The following is a 17367-nucleotide window of genomic DNA, read 5'->3' on the forward strand; positions in this document are numbered from 1 at the left end:
AGGGATGGGGAGATGGAGCCTAAAACTGGGTGCCCACTTGAGCCTAAGACTACACAACAACCTGCTAGCAAGGGCAGAAACAGAGCCCAGGCCCCTGGCCAGCCCTGCAGTCTCACCTCACTGAGGGACAGCCACGCTCCAGCCATCTGCTTCTCCAGGATCCGGCTGGCCACAGACACCACGCCCCTGCCCAGCTGTTCCCAGGGCCCTGTCAAGGGCTCTGGCTCCCCAGCCCCAAGGGCTGTCACCCTCTTCAGGAAGTGCAGGACAGCCAGCAGTGCAGCCGGCCCCAGTGGAGTGGTCTCCTCCACCAGGACTCTGTCCAGAAGGCCCAGGAACCTGGAGGCCTTGTCCAGGGTCAGGGCCTCAGGGGCTTCAGAGAGGGGGTCTGGGAGGAGCTGTGGTTAGAGAAGCCAGTTACTGCCTGTCTGGCTGTCACAAGGGATCCCCTAGGGGCCACACTTGGGCTTTTCCAGGGTCTTTTTGGAGGGTGCAGTTCTAACTTGTCATAAGCTTTCAGCTTTCAAGGCTATAAAATAGGGAGCGTGAGGAGCCTTAATTCTGAAGAACAGTGGGTGTCCCCTTGCAGGTGAGGCAGTTGAAGTGTGAGGTGACCCACAGTGCCCACAGGCTCTCCAACCTTCTTAGGAGAAGCTCACCACAATGGCCTTGGCCAAAGCATTGACTTTGCTGATAACATCCTGTCCTGGCCACAACCGGACATCCTGCAGCTGCTGATAGGTCTCTGCAAACAGGCAGATGCCAGGCTGGGCCCTGGGCAACTCCCCTGCCCAGAGGTGCCAGCTGCTCAATAACCCCACCCAGGATGGGAAGAGGAGATCCACAGCTGTGTGTCTGAAGCCTCATACACTGTGTGCCAGATAGGGAAACTGAGGCACGGAATGGCAAAAATCATTTGCCTAAGGTCGCACAACTGGGATTCACCCCCAGGTCTGTCTGATCCCGCTGCCCTGTAGTCTAGACTAAGAGGAGGCCCTGAAACTCAAAGAATCCCACACTCTTCTGGTCACTAGCTCCTCCTGTTCCCACTAGCTTCATGAAAGCCCAGGGGCATAGCTAGGGCGCACCTTTCTGGTAGCAGCAGAGGAAGAGCAGCGGCTGCAAGCAGAGCTGGGAGCCCTCGGTGGGGGGTTCTGGGTTCCACGTGGGGCACTCTTCTGAGGGCACTGGCCAGAGTAGGGGAGGTGTCAAAACCATATCCTAGCTTCCCATAATCTGTGACCCACCCACAGGTGCCGGCCTCGAAGATGCCTGCACACCTGACCTGGAATCAGGATGCACTGCTCTGGGGTTAGGAGACGCCAGGTGAACCCACACAATCAGGCTACTGGGACTCTGCGGATGTCCAAGGGTGCATAAGGGAGTGGCCAGAGTTGAGCCAGGGCGGGGTTGGCAGAGGGTGAGCTGGGTCACGCCATCAGAAGGGCAGGGGTCTCTGAGTTAGGGGGAGGGCCCAGAACCAGCCAGAGGGCGGGGGGTTGAGCCAGCAGAAAGGGCGGGGCCTGGCAGCCAGGGGCAGCGGTGCTCACCCGGACAGGGAAGGCGCGTCGGAACGGGCGGCCGCAGTGAGGGTGTGATGTCCAGGGAGCCAGGGTCCCAGACGAAGAGCAGGCCGTCCGGAGGCGGGTCGCAGGCGCGTGCGCGGTGCAGCTGCGCGGGGCTCAGCACCCGGGCCCACAGGTGGAAGTCGGTGAGGTTGCCGCTGAAGGCGTCGCGCGCCGAGAAGCCGCCGCCCGGGGAGTCCTGATCCTGGCCCAGCACCAGGATGCCACCGGGCGGCACCGGGTGGTCCGCGCCCAGTCCCCGCGCCGTGGCGCGCCGCCGCCCGTCAGCAAACAGCGCCCAGCGACCCCCGCACTGCTCCCACGTCGCGCACACGTGGTGCCAGCGGCCGTCGGCGCGAAAGGCTGCGAGAAAGGGAGCGTGGTGCCCGCGTACCACCAGCGCCGCCCGCACCGCGCCGCCCGGCTCGGCGAAGGCCCGCAGCTGCAGCGCGTTGGCCAGCGCGGGGGCGGCGAGGGAGAAGATCGTGGCCACTTCGGGCGAGCTGCTGTCCCACTGCAAATGCGCGCACGCCGTCAGCGCCTCCAGAGCTGGCAGGGGCGTCCGCAGCCGCGCCGCCCTGTCCGCCGTCTTCTCGCCGAACACCAGCGCCGCGGTGGTGCGCTCGCCTTGAGGGGGGGACATGAGGGCCGCGACCTCAATTTCCCAGCTGCCCACAGGGTCCTGCATCCCCCAGCTGCGGGGCCCTTCATGAGATCTGGGGTGCATCCCTGCCGCCGGAAGAAAGAAACAGGGCTTCTAACTCCCCAGCCTGGGTCAACCGCTACTTCAGTCCACAGCGAGGAAATATGGAGATGTTGCTCCAAGTTCATTTCACAAGTCACCGTGAGCTCCTCTCTCTCAATGTCACCAAAGCTCTCTTCCCTCCCCCGGGCCCTGGGTCCACACTCACTCCTCTGTGGGGGCCTCCGCAGGGAGATTTCTCTTTGGCCCAACCAGACTGGGTCACGAAGCCGCGAAGCAAGAACCCCATCTGGGGGCCCCATTGGCAGGTGGCCAAACCGCTGCTCACAAGACTCTTGGGCTTGCCACCAGCTCAGTCTCTGCTTTGGAAACTTGCACACCCCATCTGAAATCTCCACCACCTCATCAGGGGCCAGCGAAGCTGGAAGGGGAGAGGACAGAGGGTGCGAGAGAGCATAGAGAGCATTTTGTGGGCATCTCACACTCTGGGGGATGGGTAGGGTGAAGGACACTGGGGCAGGAGTCTTGCTGGCCTATCAGATGGGGCTTCCCTGGCCCCAGGCCATGCTCTATGACCTGTGTCCTTCCCCTGCAGTGGCTCTCCAAATCTGTACAACGGGAATGAGATGGTCAGGAGTGAAGCATTCCACCCAGTTCTTGGTACTGGGGTCTGAACTAAATACCCTCTCCTCCCTTCCTTGGAGTTCCAGGCCAGTGCCACTGGGATCACGGGCAGTTCCTGGGGGAGGGGCTTCAGGGAGTGATCTCTCTTACCAACCTGCCACCCAAGGGCGCCTTGTTTCACCTGGGGAGTTGGAACAGGTCCCAGAGAGACTCCTGATCTGAGAGAGAAGACAGGTGGGAGCTGGAACGGCCACCCCATTGCCTGTGTGCAATTATTGAATCCCTACTGTGTGCTTCAGGGGGAGCAGTGGAAGCTGCAGGCTGTGCTGTTGGTCTTGGGCAGGGCACTTCACTGCCCTGAGCCTTTCTCCCTTACCAGGCATAAACAAGCTGATTGAATGTGAGAGGCATGCCACCTAGTGTGTGTGTGTGTGTGTGTGTGTGTGTGTGTGTGTGTGTTTGGGGATTGCCTCACACATGCTAGGCAAGTGCTCTACCACTGAGCCACAACACCAGTCCTACTGGGTGCTTTTATTTTATTTCTGTGCCAGGGGCTTATCTTGTGAAACGTTTTTTAAAAAAATATTTATTTGTTTGGTATAGTTGGACACAATGCCTTTATTTTATTTATTTATTTTTATGTGGTGCTGAGGATCGAACCCAGGGCCTCGCACATGCTAGGTGAGCGCTGTACCGCTGAGCCACAACCCCAGCCCCTGTGTAACCTTTATAGTGACTTCATGGTGTGAAACCCTACAGCTTTGCGGTCCCTTTTGACCTCCTCCCCCAAACTCTCCTCCCCACAGAAGCTCAGATACCAGAAGACAGAAGAGGCAGTAACACCAGAGGGCCATTCTGATTCCAGTAGGAAAAGATGAGGGACAGTTGGGATCACAGACCTGGCCAATGTGGACTGAGAAAGGAAAACACACACAGATGAAATTAGCTTTGCACCCTGCCTTGCCACTCCCTGGCTCTTGCAGGTCAGGGTACCCTTTGTTTGGTTCCCAGACCCCACTGGGCTGGAAGCCAACCAGTGGGAATGGAGCCCACCCCTGTGGCCCATCCACTAGGGATGACATTTGCTTGCACACAAAGGGATGGTCTCCAGGAGTCCTCTCAGGAAGGAAGCTGGGAACAGTAGCCCTGGTGAGCTGGGGAGGGCAGCAGCCTTCCACTGGCCAGAAAGGAGTAGGATCAGCTCAGGGGTCCTGCAGGGGGACGCAGGGAGCTCAGAACCTGTGTTCCCTGGGGTTCCCAGTTTGACATTCAAGGCATCCCCTCACAGCCCCCTTTCACCTTGCTCCCCAAAGTGCATCCTTTCTCCAGACCTTTGTCCATCCCCCACCCCCTTCCCGGAATCTGGACTTGCCTCCCTCTATCTCAGCAGCAGCACCTTCAAGATCAGGGTTCAGTCACTTCAGCCACCAAAACTGGGGGCAGATCCGCCACAGCCCGCAGTGTACTAAGATGTGCACACCCTAATCATGGGGATTCGGGAGTCACTCCTGGCAAGTTGGGGGCTCTGCAGAGGGAGAAGAGCCTCCAGGGTCTCTGCCCCAGTCCTGGCCATGCACAAATGGGTCTCAGAAAACAGTCCTGCCAGCTGGCCTCATGCTTTCTGGGAGTCTGGAGCCACTACCAGGGACAATTCATACCCTTTCTTCTCTTCCAGAGAAAGTCTGTAACATGGAAATCAAACGCCCCCAGCGCAGAACTTGAGGGCCCCCCTTTTTCCGACTCTGAAAAGCACCAATTGATTGTCACTTTCCCTGCTTTTAAATTGCATCTGCGTCCTCCTGTCCCAGGCCACAGCGGCAAGGAGGGCGGGGATTGCAGGAGTCCGGTTGGTGCCTCATCTGGTCTGGGGCACGGTAAGGGGCTCAGTCGCAGGGGCTCAGGAGATGCCCACTCCCCGCTTCACGCTTCCTGGGTCCTGCCCCATCGGCGCCGCTGTCCTTGCTCACCACACACTGACCCCTGAGAGAGGTGCGAAATCTGGCCACCCTGCGCGTCCCCTCTCTGCGAAGGGCCATTGGGGAACCCTCCTAGGCCGGTGGCCTGGGGCAGGAGCCTCCCTCACCCGCTGATTCCTCCCAGTTCCCAGCCCCGTTTCTCACCCGCTTCGCTGGGCGCCAGGGCTCCTCAAGGTCTGGTCTGCGAGTGTGGCTCCCGCCTCGGCCCCGCCTGTCCCCCGCCCCCCCCCCCCCCCCCGTCCCCCAGCCAACTGGGCTGGGAGACCCCGCCCCTCGGCCCAGCCCGAGACCCGCCCTCCGGGGGTGGGGGGTGGGGAGACTCCTTAGCGATGGACACAGCCTGTCATCGGTACCTTCCCCAACACTCAAGTAAAGTCACCCGATTAGTAAGGGCCACTTTGTGAGACCTGGGTCCAAAATAAACTCGGGGCCATTGGCAGAGTCTTGCCTGGAATCCTGGTCTCCGGGTCTTCATCAGGCGGCTCAAAACCTAAGGCAGGGAGGAGAGAGGGCTTGGGGCAGCGGAGGGGGCACAGCCAGGACCGAGGGGGCAGAGGGAAGCCAGAGCTTGGGGGGATGCTGGGGCACCCTTGCTGGCCTCAGCAGCAGAGATGCCCAGCTGGGAAGGAACTCAAGTTGGGTGACCCCAGGGCTTATCAAAGTTTTGGGGTCCCATGGCCCCAGGTTCATATTGTCTCTGACTTGAGGCACTGCCACCTCACTTCTCTGAGCCTCAGTTTCCTCACCTGTCACGTGTGGATGATAAATGGAGCATAGCTCACGGATTCGCAGTGAGATGGAAATGACATCAACTTCACATGTCCAAAGCCCATTGTTTGTACCACGTGGTGCCAGGCACATAGTCCCTTCAGCATTCCATCAACTTGACATTAAAGTGTGTGTGTGTGTGTGTGTGTGTGTGTGTGTGTTATTGAAGGACCTCCAGGTTTTAAATTCGTTTACTTATATGCGGTGCTAAGAATTGAACCCAGTGTGTCTCACACGCAGGCAAGTGCGCTACCACTGAGCCACAACGGAGGCCCCCAAATATTTTTAGTGTAGTTTGCTGGCATCAGTTGTCATTTTCCCCTTTTTGGGGGTAAAATACAGAGGATATTAAATTTGCCATGTTCTGATGGTTTATTCTTAAAAGAAGGAAGGGACTCAAAGTGAGCTACGTGTTGGTGTTCAGTGTGCTAGTTTCTCAGCTGTTGCCCAGGATTGAGACTTTTCAAAGTGAAAATTAGGGGACGAGGGGCCCCTATTGGTGGCAGAGCTCTGAGATTTCCAGCTCTCTGGACCAGCAGAATGAATGCAGGACTTGGCTCTCCTGTTTGTGACCTGCCCACTTCACACGAAGTCCAAGTTTCCAGAACCAGTGTGAAGGGCAGATTTGGTCTGAGTGCCCCCTGAAGGTTCGTGTGTTGACGTTTAACATCCATTGTGAAGTCCTAAGAGTGGACATTCAGTCCAACCAGGTGTTTATGGTGGGGCCACCGGGAGGGGATTACGATTAGATAAGGTCATCAGGATGGAGCTCCGATTGCATCCTGGCGGCTTTATGAGAGAGAGACCAGAGGCTGTGGATGGGCACACTCATGCCCCACTCTCTCTCCACGCGATGCCCTAGGCCACCTTCGGAGTCTCCCAGCAAGAAGACCATTGCCAGGTGAGACTGTTTAGCTGTGGACCTCCAGGACTTGAGCCAAAATAAGCCATTTTCCTTTATAAAGTAGATTGCCTTGGGTCTTTCATCACAGTGATGCAAAACATACACCACACTTGCACCATCTCCAAGGCAGGGGTTCTTGAGAGTCCATTTTACAGATCTGCAAACTGAGCCCAGAGAGACAACGGGATCCGTGAAGGTCACACAGCAAGGATGGGATGTACTCTGGGTCTTTTTTACCCACTGCTCTTTTCCCTGGGGCTGGGGTAGGGTTTAAATTGACCTTGTCTGCTGATCTCCTTCGATGCCCTCTGATCGTGCCTGTTGGCTCCATCCCAAAGCTCTCCCTGGAGCCTAAGTAACAGGCTTGGCATTCCAGGCAGGATGCCTGTCCAGGCCCCCCAGCCCAGCTCCTTCCCTTCCACGGGGTCACATTTCACAGGCCTTCCTCCTGGAGATGGCCAAATGCACAAGGACCTCAATTTGAGGCCCCTCCCGGTCAGTCCTTCCCAGAGCCCACGCACTGTCCAGATGCCAGCCGGGGACCATCCATCGGCTTTATAGCAGGCAGCTCTGACAGGCCACTTGTCTCCCCAGACAGGAGCTGGAGGCTGTGGGGGACTGATAGCCACTGGGCACCTCCTGGTCTTTGTCTGGGAACAGGGTGGGAGTGGAGAGGACAGCCAGGCCCCAGGGGAGCCCCGAGGGTGAACTGAGGACACTGTGTCCTTATCCCGAGGCCCTGGCCCTGTCTAAGTCCCTTAGCCAAACCTCTCATAGTCCAGAGGACTCTGGGGAGAGGGAGCTGGCAGCTCTGACATTTCCCCCTGCGGGCCACCATGACTGCCATAGAATTGAGACTTGGCCGTCAACCAACGTTTATGTGACTTGGGTCAGTCTCACTCTGTTTCACTTCTTTTTTTGGTGGGGGCAAAAAAGGTGCCTGGAAGAAGAGACTCCTGTGTTGGGGTTACTGTCATCTTTCTCTATAGACACAGTGGAGTCCCTCCTCCTCCCCACATGCCTACCCTGGGCCCTGAGTACCTAGGATGGACCCTGAGTCAGTCCTGCCTTCCCTCTTGCCTGCTGCAATGCCTCTCCCATGCAGCAGTCCCAGAAAGTGCTCTCAAATTTGACCCTGTTCCTCCCCTGCTCAAAACCCTTCCATGGCTCCCTGGTGCCTCACGGAGAGGTTCCACCTTGCTCTCATGGTTAACACCATCCCCTTCTTCACTGGGCCCCTTCCCCTCTAGCCCGAGTGAAGATCCTCTGGCCTCACCTCTGGGCTGTTGCGTGTGCTCTCCCTCTGCTCAGGAAGTTGAGGGCTTCCAAGTCTTTCCCAGTTCTTTTCTACTCCTCCTTCAGGTCCCAGCTTAGATGCTTTCCCTGAACCCCTACAGTGAACTGGTTCAGGAATGCCAGAGAGTTGTCCTCCTGCCCCTGTAACCCCCTGCAGCACTCAGGCTGATCTTGAGAGGCCCTTTGTGTTTGTTGAGGGACTGAAGAAGATACAGAAGACCTAGGTGCACTCAGACAGATACCATGTGACTCTAGGTTTGATTATGTTTTGGGGAGCATGGGGGAAGTGGGAAAAGGACACTGTCTAATGGGCCTGGAAGATCTGACACTGCCCTGATGACTGTGGTCACCAGGAGGCCAGCCAACTATTTGGTGCCCACCTGGGGCCATACCACCTCAGTCAGTGAGAAGCAAAGTCCCTCTCTGTCATCTGTCACATCATTCCAAGCTGGAAGCTGGCCTTGAGTTGGGGGTCAGAATCCCTCCTCCATCTCCCATCCCAGGCCCCTCTCTGCCACCAACTGGTGCAAGGACCCAAATAAGACATGACTTTGCTCTTGGTTTCAGTTCATCTTTAACAGATCCAGCGTGGAGGCTGGTACACAACAAGTGCTCAATAAAACCTATTTGGGCTCGGGATGTGGCTCAAGTGGTAGCGCGCTTGCCTGGCATGCGTGAGGCACTGAGTTCGATCCTCAGCACCACATAAAAGAAAATAAAGATATTGTGTCCACCTAAAACTAAAAAATAAATATTAAAAAAATGCCTATTTGGGTTGAAGGAAACCAAGAACCAGAGCAGGAAAGTGAGGCCACTGGAGCCTTCTGAGCCTCGTTCTCCCGGCCCACCCCACCCAGCCCTTTTCGTCTTAAAGTGTCTCACCTCTGCGTGGGGGACTGGGGGCCTGTACCGTGGGTAAAAGGCTTCATTTAAGGGATGATGAAAATGTTCTGAAAGTGACTGTGGTGACTGACGATGGCACAACTGTGTGAATACACCCATGACCGTTGAATTGTGTGTTTCAATCGGATGGTGGGTGTGTGGACTATAGCTCGGTTGGTCTACTTTCTTTTTTTAAGGCAGAGCTATGGAAGAAAAAGCAATGGCCCTGGAGCCAGAGGATAGGCCTCTTAGTAGCCACGTGAACTTCTTGAGCCCAGTCCCTCAACCCTGTCATGGGATCCTATTCCCCACCCAGGAGCTTGTACAACCCAATGACAGTGGAGTGTGATACTTCTGGAGTTGATGCCAGGATCAGCACAGTCATGTCTATAAAAACGAGTCTCTTCGTGTGACTCTAGGTTTGATTATGTTTTGGGGAGCATGGGGAAGTGGGAAAAGGATGATGAACAAATACTTCACCAAAGAAATAAGTGAACATGTAAATTCATTACTAATGCAAATACAGAGTGAAATATCAATACAAAGTGGAAGGGCTGGGGATGTGGCTCAAGCGGTAGCGCGCTCCCCTGGCATGCGTGCGGCCCGGGTTCGATCCTCAGCACCACATACCAACAAAGATGTTGTGTCCGCCGAAAACTAAAAAATAAATATTAAAAAATCTCTCTCTCTCTCTCTCTCTCTCTCTCTCTCCCCCCCCCTCTTTAAAAAAAACAAAACAACAAAAAAAAAAAACAAAGTGGAAAATATGGGGGCTAAGGTGTAGCTCAATGCTAGGGCTTTTGCCTAGCATATGGAAAGTCCTGGGTTCTTTCTCTAGCACCAAAAAAAAAAAAAAAAAAAAAAAAAAGTGTGTGTGATGGTCCTCTTAAGTTTTTTTTTAAATTTTTTAATATTTATTTATTTATTTTTAGTTTTCGGCAGACACAACATCTTTGTTTGTATGTGGTGCTGAGGATCGAACCCGGGCTGCAGGCATGCCAGACGAGCATGCTACCGCTTGAGCCACATCCCCAGCCCCTCCTCTTAAGTTTTAATCAAAGGATTAAAACCAATGGTAATTTAAAGACATTCTTTTATGATACTAACTTGGAAAAAAAACCTTTTATAATCATAAAACTCTGTGCTGGCACTGTTGTGATAAAATCAATATACTCAGGCACTGTTAACAGTATAAAATAGCACATCTGTCTTGGAAATCAATAGGAAACATAATAAGAGCATAACAGTGGTTAAAATCTTTGAATGAAGTGATTCTTCCTGTGGTAGATGATTTGTACATGAAGACATTAATCATATTGCAATATAATCCTGAAAAATAGAAGCTATGTAAATGCACGAAGAATACACTGAGATACCAACCCATTAAAGAATAGAACTATAAAAACAACATAGAGATAAGGAAATTGCAAGGCAGTAGAAGAGAAAAGTAGGAAGCAGAAATTCTGTGTGGCATAATTGCAACTAGAGGCAACGTCATGTGGAGGGCAGCAGATACTGCTGGGGACTGGCTCAGCTTCTGTTCTCATGCCCTTCTCCTTTGTCTATGAAATGCTCCTTTTCTTAGCCTCCCTTGCAATAAGGGGTAGTCATTTCATCACTGAAAGCTTCCTGGGAGAATTTGGGGGAACATTTTTGCTTTCCTGACACAAGGAATTAGTATAGCCCATGCCCTTTTCCTATCTGCTTTCTGCCTTGAATAAAAACGCGATGCCTGGAGTTGCAGTAGCCTTCTTGTTACTAGGAAGCAGTAGCAGGTCAAAAGGCAGACTCAAGGATGGCAGAGCCCCCAGAGTGACAGACGGGGGTAGGAGGTGGGGTCCGTAACATTATGACGTTGCTTCCCTAACCTGGAGACCACCTACCGGTGATCTTTTTGGTCTTCAAGGAAAATAAGCCTGCAGGTATTTAAAGCACTGTTGGTACTTGCAGCCGAGAGCATGCCTAACTGGACAACGGACAAAGACTTAAAATCTCAGTGGACTGTGTCCAAAACCTGGAGTCGGACAAGCTGCAATTCCAATCTCATTTCCCCTACTCTATTACCATGCGGTTTTAGGTAAACCACCTCCCCTCAGTGCACCTCACTTCTCTTGGGGCTTTTAAGGGTACAACACGACAGATTTGAAGTCCTTTGTTGACGAGGTTAGTCTCATGGAATAAAAAGTCTGAAGAAAAAAAGAAAGAAGAAATAGCTACTGTGTTTGAGGAGAGGGTCGGTCATGAGTCTTCCCACCCCGCTCTTTTCGTCTCGAAGCTTCTTCAAGGCGGCTCCGAGCCTCCCTTCCAGGGCCCCACCTGGAGCGGACAGGTGCGGCCCGGGCTGCGGCCGGGTGGTGCGCGGGGCGGCGCTAGGTGGCGCTCGCGGCCCGCGGCGGCCGGGCGCTGGGCAGCTCACCTGGCCCTGGCAGGCGGCGGGGCGCCGGGGAGGGAGCTCCGCCGCCGCCGCTGTGACTTGCGGTAAAAATAATCAGGAAAGGACAGCTGCTTCCTTGTCAGCAACCAAGAGGGAAATAAAGCTCACGTCCCCTCCAGCGAAAACCTGCTCTCCGGGTCCCCTGGCTCCTGCCACCAACTGCTCGACGTCCGCGTGCCAATCCAATTTGAACGCCCGCGAGTCACCCGAGAGGCTTATTTTAACTTCATCAAGCGCAGAGCAAGCACGGGCTGGAGGGGGCGGGGGAGGGGCGGCTGCTGGCCCGGCTGGGTCCCGTGGACCATGCATGCCCCCCCCCCAATCCGCTTCGGCGATTGAACAAGTCGTTCATTTAATGGAGGTTTAGTAGGTCCCTACTGGGTAGCCCCTGAAATAGGGTCAGGTCCCCTCCTCTAGGTCTAGCAAAGTCCTTCCCAATATCCTCAGCCTCCTCTCCCGTCCTTCTTCCCCTGGGCTGCGCCAGGCTCGGCGACCCAGGCATGCCCCCCCCCCCCCCCCCCCCCCCGTCTATCCCTGCTGGGCGCCTCTGCCCGCTGCCTGTCCTGGTGGAGGGCCAGGAGCTCCTGGTCCTGCTGCAAGACCTGACTGGTCCCACCTACCACTCCCCATCCCCTCCAGGCGGGGGGACTCAGTCTCCCTGAGGACCCTGCACATCCCCCTGTTTTAGGTGAGCATCTCCCTTCCTCCCTTTTCACCCCCCCTCTTTTTTTTTTCTTGCTCCAAAGAACGCACTTTCCAGGACCCTGAGCTGGGTGCTCAGGACAGATGTCAATTCCAGCTGGTCCTCCTCGTCAAGCAACACCTGTGTGGACAGGGTCATCCTGACTCCAAGCCATTCCAGGACCGCTGGGCAGTCCAGAGAGGAAATTGCCAGAAATAGCCGCCGCATCCAAGCAAAGGCAGGGACGATCGCATCTGGTTTGTTTTTTTTTTTTTTTTTCTTTTTTTCTTTTTCTTTTTTTTTTAAAGAGAGAGAGAGAGAGAGGGAGAGAGAGAGAGAGAATTTTAATATTTATTTTTTTAGTTTTCGGCGGACACAACATCTTTGTATGTGGTGCTGAGGATCGAACCTGGGCTGCACGCATGCCAGGCGAGCGTTTCATCCAATGGGTTCAAGAGGTTTTTCTGACTTACATCCCAATGATAGCAGCCTTACTTTGTTTGTTTGCTTAATCATTTCTGTACTGTTTGAATTTTATGAGCAGGTACCACATTTACATGACATAGGTCCCATGAGATTATGATGGACCTGGGAAATTCCACTGCTCAGTGCCATGGCTGTCATCCTCTTAAATACATGAACACTTCCCACTGGGTTGCGATCGCTCTCAGCATCCAGTACAGTGTGGTGCTTGCAGGGCTATAGCCCAGGAGTGCCACAGAGCCCTGGGTGTGGGCTGCACCCCTCTGCTCTGTTGGCACAGGGACAAAATGGCCTACTGAGGCATCTCTCAGCGTGTGTTCTCCTTGTTAACTGACACACGCATTCTAATTTAATGATGCAAATAGCAATGCACTTTTAAATAATAGATGTGAAATAACATTTAGATAATACAAAAATGAGTTTGTTTTTTTCTTTGCTTGGCTTAGTCTCTAAGGGGGCGTTGGCCCTCTCTCCCTGGGAGACCTGTTTAGTCTGGCTGCACAGTTAGGAGAAAGCCAAGTGGCCCTGGCAGCCTGGAACTGGGTACAGAGGACACTGCTGTGTTCCTGGAGTGCTTGTTCTGCAAGGGAAAAGCAGGATCATGGGACATGGACCCCCAGGAAGGAGCAGGGTTGGGCCCCCACTCCATCTCATCAGGTGAACCCCACAGGGATGGGGTTCTGGGCTTGGTGGAGATTGTCTATTCTGAATGGTTGATAATTTGGAAAATCTGAAAGTTTGTTTCTTAGGCCATGTTGGAACATCCTGGCCCCCTGGGGAAGGGTGTCTCTGTGTCCCAGGGGTCAATACATGGCTAGGCTAATTCCCCAGCAGGCTGTGGTGGGAGTGTTGAAGTGGGTCTTTTAGAGAGTAAGTAGTTGGGATGAGAAGAGGGAGTTTTAGGTGCCTGGGTCTGCTCAGAGAAGGAAAGCAGCTCAGAGAGGGAAAGCAACTCGCCCAAGGCCACACAGCTGGAGTGGCTGGGGGGGGCTTTGGCCGCAGGTCTGATGTGTGGCATCTCCTGTGAGTAGCTGGCACTGCTGACTTGGGCCATGCTCCCAGGAGGTGACCTTGGAGCCCTCCGTAGCTTTGTCTTCTTGATCCACACACTGAGCTCCAGGTGCCCACACCTTCGAGGATGGCTGCAAGGCCCTTCCCTGACGCCTGAGACCCTGTGAAGTGGAAGGGGGAGCACCCAGCCTGAGTGGGGGACATCCAGGATTGGCCACGTGCCAGCCTCAGAGGGCTTCACTTCCTGGGTGTCCAGCCCACCTGCTTCTTCTGGGAAGCTCTCCTTGCCCACCGTCTGTGTGATTCCACTCCAGCTACTTCTCTTCATGAACAGAAGTAACGCACGGTTCGCCAGGAGTGGGCTGAGGGCTCTATTGACATACAACCTTTTCTCTTTAGTGTAGAAGAAGTCTGGTGGCAGCCACTCCAAGGTTCATGTGAACCACTGAGGCAGTTGGCCTCACCTCGTAGCCTAAAATGACTGCCACAGCTCTGGCCATTGCACTCATGTTTTGAACCACAGGAAAGAGAAAAGAGAGACCAGGTCCGCTCCTTTTAGGCATTCTTCCCAGAGGCACTACAGGACATTCTGTTTATATTTGACTGGTGGCAGGGGAGTTTGAGAAATGTCATGCATTAGTTGGGCATTGTGCTGTCCTCCCACCAAATAACAACCAACAAACAAAACCAGGTGTCTGCCTCTCCACAGGCTGCAAATCCATGTCCCTGTCATTTCCATACGTGGCGGGAGGAAATAAAACCAAATGGAGAGGAGGGAACTCGTCTGTGAGTTCAGACGGAGGCAGGGGGAAACAGGGGGGCAGAGGCAGAGCTGGCAGAGGGACAGGACCCCCTGGGGTGCCGAGCCAGCCCCCCCCTTCCAGGGGGCCTGGATCTTTCCCGTCTTGACTCTTTCTTCTGAGACAGGGATTCTGCTGCCTCCAGTGAGGAGGGTGAATGCCCACCCAGCCGGGCGTGGGCCTGAGCCACCTGCTCTTCCTCCTGTGGCGGGGGTTCAGCTCCCCGTCAGGCGTGGGTTCCTGGACGTGGAGTAGCTGAGGAGGGTGAGAAGGTCAGAGGGGGCAGGAGGTGGGGGAACTGGACGAGAGACAGCGCCTGCCACTTTGCTGATGGGCCCGGCGCGGGCACAGGCAGAGGGCGAGACCCACCGGAACGGGGCTGGTGCTTGGGGTGGGAGCCGGGCCGTGCCAGGTGCTGGCCGTGGGGACTCACACGGGGGGACCCAGCCAACCCCTTTCCTGCTCCTAGAGGCAGCAGCTGGGTTCCCGGGGGACCCCCTTCCACGGCTAGTCCATGGAGCTGGGAGGGCCCGACTCACCCCATCCAGGGGCGGTGGATTTGCTTTCTGGAACCACCATGGCATGTCACCACAGCACCTTGAAACCACGCAGATGGGTGACCTCACGGTGCTGTGGGTAGGGGACCCGGCATGGCTCCTCTGTGTCCCACCTTGGGAACTTGCTCACTGGAGTCAAGGTGTGGGCAGGTGCATGCCTCTGGGGGAACCACTCAGGCACTGGCCAGAGGCTGTCGCTGGGACTGTGGGACGAGGGTCCATCCCTTGCTGGCTCTCGGCCAGGGGCTGCTCAGTGTCCATCCTCCCCGTGCCTCTAAGGGACTGCCCCACAGCAAGGCAGCTCAAGCCATCCACCCCTCACTTTCCTCTGCCTGCTTCTCCCATCTCCCTTCTCTGCTTTTACAGGCTCTTGTGAGATGTATCAGGGCTACCTGGGTCATCCCGAGGGGTCTGATTTCAAGGTCAGCAGATTAGTAACCTGATTACATCTGCAGAGTGTCTAGTAGTACCCTCACTGCACAAATTAGCCAGGGTTAATAGGAAAACAGAACCTATAGAATGTGTGTGTAGATAGGTAGGTAGGTAGGTAGACACACAGAGATTTATTTTCAGAAGTTGGCTCACATAACAAGACTTGGTAAATCCAACATCTGCAGCAGGCCAGAAACCCAGGCAAGATTTGATGTTCAAATCCAAAGGTATGGGCTGGGGATGTGGCTCAAGCGGTAGCGCGCTCGCCTGGCATGCGTGCGGCCCGGGTTCGATCCTCAGCACCACATACAAACAAAGATGTTGTGTCCGCCAAGAACTAAAATCCAAAGGTAACAAGGCGGCAAAGTTCCTTCTTGCTCACGGATAGTCAGTCTGTTTTCTCTTAAGGCTCTCAACTGATTGGACGAGGCCCACCATGTTATGGAATTAATCTCTTGAACTCAAAGTCTACTGAGTTAAATGTTAAACATATTTTTTTAAAAAAACTCTCTCCATAGATGCACCTAGAATAATGTTTGACCAAATATGTGTACTTTGTGTCCCAACAAGTTGACACATATAATTAATCAGCACATGGTAGCACCTAGTTAGTATTTGGTTGAATATCCAACAGTGGAAATGCTGGGGTGGGGCACACTATTTATAATTCTGATTACCACAGGAGGGATATGACCCAGGATCATTCAGGGTCATCCACCCATATTTGGGGAACAGATTAATGACTCCTTCAGTACAGAAATGTTTTGGTCTTTCATTTGGGATGCTGCCCATTTATGTAGCTTTCCAACTTGTTCCACTGTTATCATTTTTGCAAAAGCTTTATGATTCCGGGGCTTTTTATCAGTTTTTTTTATGGATCAGTTTGACCTTGGCTTATTATTCTAGCAATCGGAATTATGTATCAAGAATCTAATTTGGGGTGATGCACGCCCGTAATCCCAGTGCTCAGGAGGCTGAGGCAGGAGGATAGCAAGTTCAAAGCCAGCCTCAGCAACTTAGCAAGGCCCTAAGCCACTTAACCAGACCCTGTCTCAAAGTTTAAAAAAGTAAAAATAAAAAGGCTGGGGATGTTTCTCAGTGGTTAAGCGCCCCTGGGTTCAATCACCAGGACCAAAAAAAAAAAAAAAAAAAAAGAATCTAAATTGGTGTAGTAATCGTTCTCTCCCAGACATTCCTACTGGTGGTCCCCTGCTTTTTTTTTTTTTTTAAAGGAGACAAACTCCCTCCGTCAAGGCCTTTTTTTTTTTTTAAAGAGAGAGTGAGAGAGGAGAGAGAGAGAATTTTTAATATTTATTTTTTAGTTCTCGGAGGACACAACATCTCTGTTTGTATGTGGTGCTGAGGATCGAACCCGGGCCGCACGCATGCCAGGCGAGCGCGCTACCGCTTGAGCCACATCCCCAGCCCCGTCCCCTGCTTTTTACAGTTTTATTTTTTCCGCATTATTTTTTCTACAAAGAACAATGACAGTTGTTACAGAAAGTGGCTCAGTAGAAAACAAATCCTGAAGGTGGGATTCTGAGATTGGGTCACTTATCAGTCAAATGGGTTGGGGCAAAAAAACCCCAAACAAACTTGGGCAGAGGTTGGAGGGCCGGGCAGGGGTCAGTGCCTCAGCGCCAGCACTTGAACACTGAGGTGCGCTGGCGATCAGGTGAACTCTGTGGCTGGCTTTTGTGAATGATCTTGGAAACTTCGAAGAAAGAGAATGGCCAGCGCAGGTCAGATAACCCGGGACGTCATGTGAAAACCAGAGCAGCTCCGCAGCAGTGTTGAGAGGGCACCGGGCTCTCTTTGGGGACTGGCAGTCAGGCCGGACGTGATTCTAAGGATGGTTTGGTTTCTCAGGAGATGGTGTGCGCAGCCTCAAAACAGGTGTCCTGGGCTAGCAGGGTCCTGACGGGGGGAGGACTGGCTCCCGGGGGCCTGGAATGCTGACATTTGTGTCGACGTGCCTGAAAACCTTCAGCCAACTGTCCCCTGAAACCTCTGGTCCCCATAGTGTGTAGCTGGAGGTGGCAAGAGCTCCTCACCTGGAGGAGACCCCTTTTCCTAAGACTTGCATGTGTGCCCACATCCGGGTGAGGTGGTGGCCAAGCCTCCAGGTCACATGGAATGTGTCTGCCGCTGGAGGAGCTGGGGTGGGACGGGCCATGGCAGCCCTGGTCTTCCTGGGTGAGGAGCCCTTGCCACCTCCAGCCAGGGTCTGGCTGAGCCACGCCCACTGAG

General features: G+C 54.1%; 1 protein-coding gene across 1 annotated transcript in view; it reads right to left on the minus strand.

Moving 5' to 3' along the window:
* The window catches only part of ADGRD2 (adhesion G protein-coupled receptor D2), a gene marked incomplete at both ends in the record, with an annotated part of 30649 nt that extends 16821 nt beyond the window's left edge, over nt 1-13828 (minus strand). The window contains 7 exons of the mRNA XM_081269630.1: nt 117-398; nt 660-745; nt 1089-1187; nt 1551-2192; nt 2477-2689; nt 3047-3110; nt 13793-13828. Coding sequence (XP_081125756.1) covers nt 117-398; nt 660-745; nt 1089-1187; nt 1551-2192; nt 2477-2689; nt 3047-3110; nt 13793-13828 — 1422 coding nt within the window. The remainder of the gene's footprint in view (nt 1-116; nt 399-659; nt 746-1088; nt 1188-1550; nt 2193-2476; nt 2690-3046; nt 3111-13792) is intronic.
* Between the last annotated feature and the right edge of the window lie 3539 nt (nt 13829-17367).

The sequence above is a fragment of the Spermophilus citellus genome (assembly GCF_964194105.1).
Source record: "Spermophilus citellus genome assembly, chromosome: 2".
Taxonomy (NCBI): domain Eukaryota; kingdom Metazoa; phylum Chordata; class Mammalia; order Rodentia; family Sciuridae; genus Spermophilus; species Spermophilus citellus.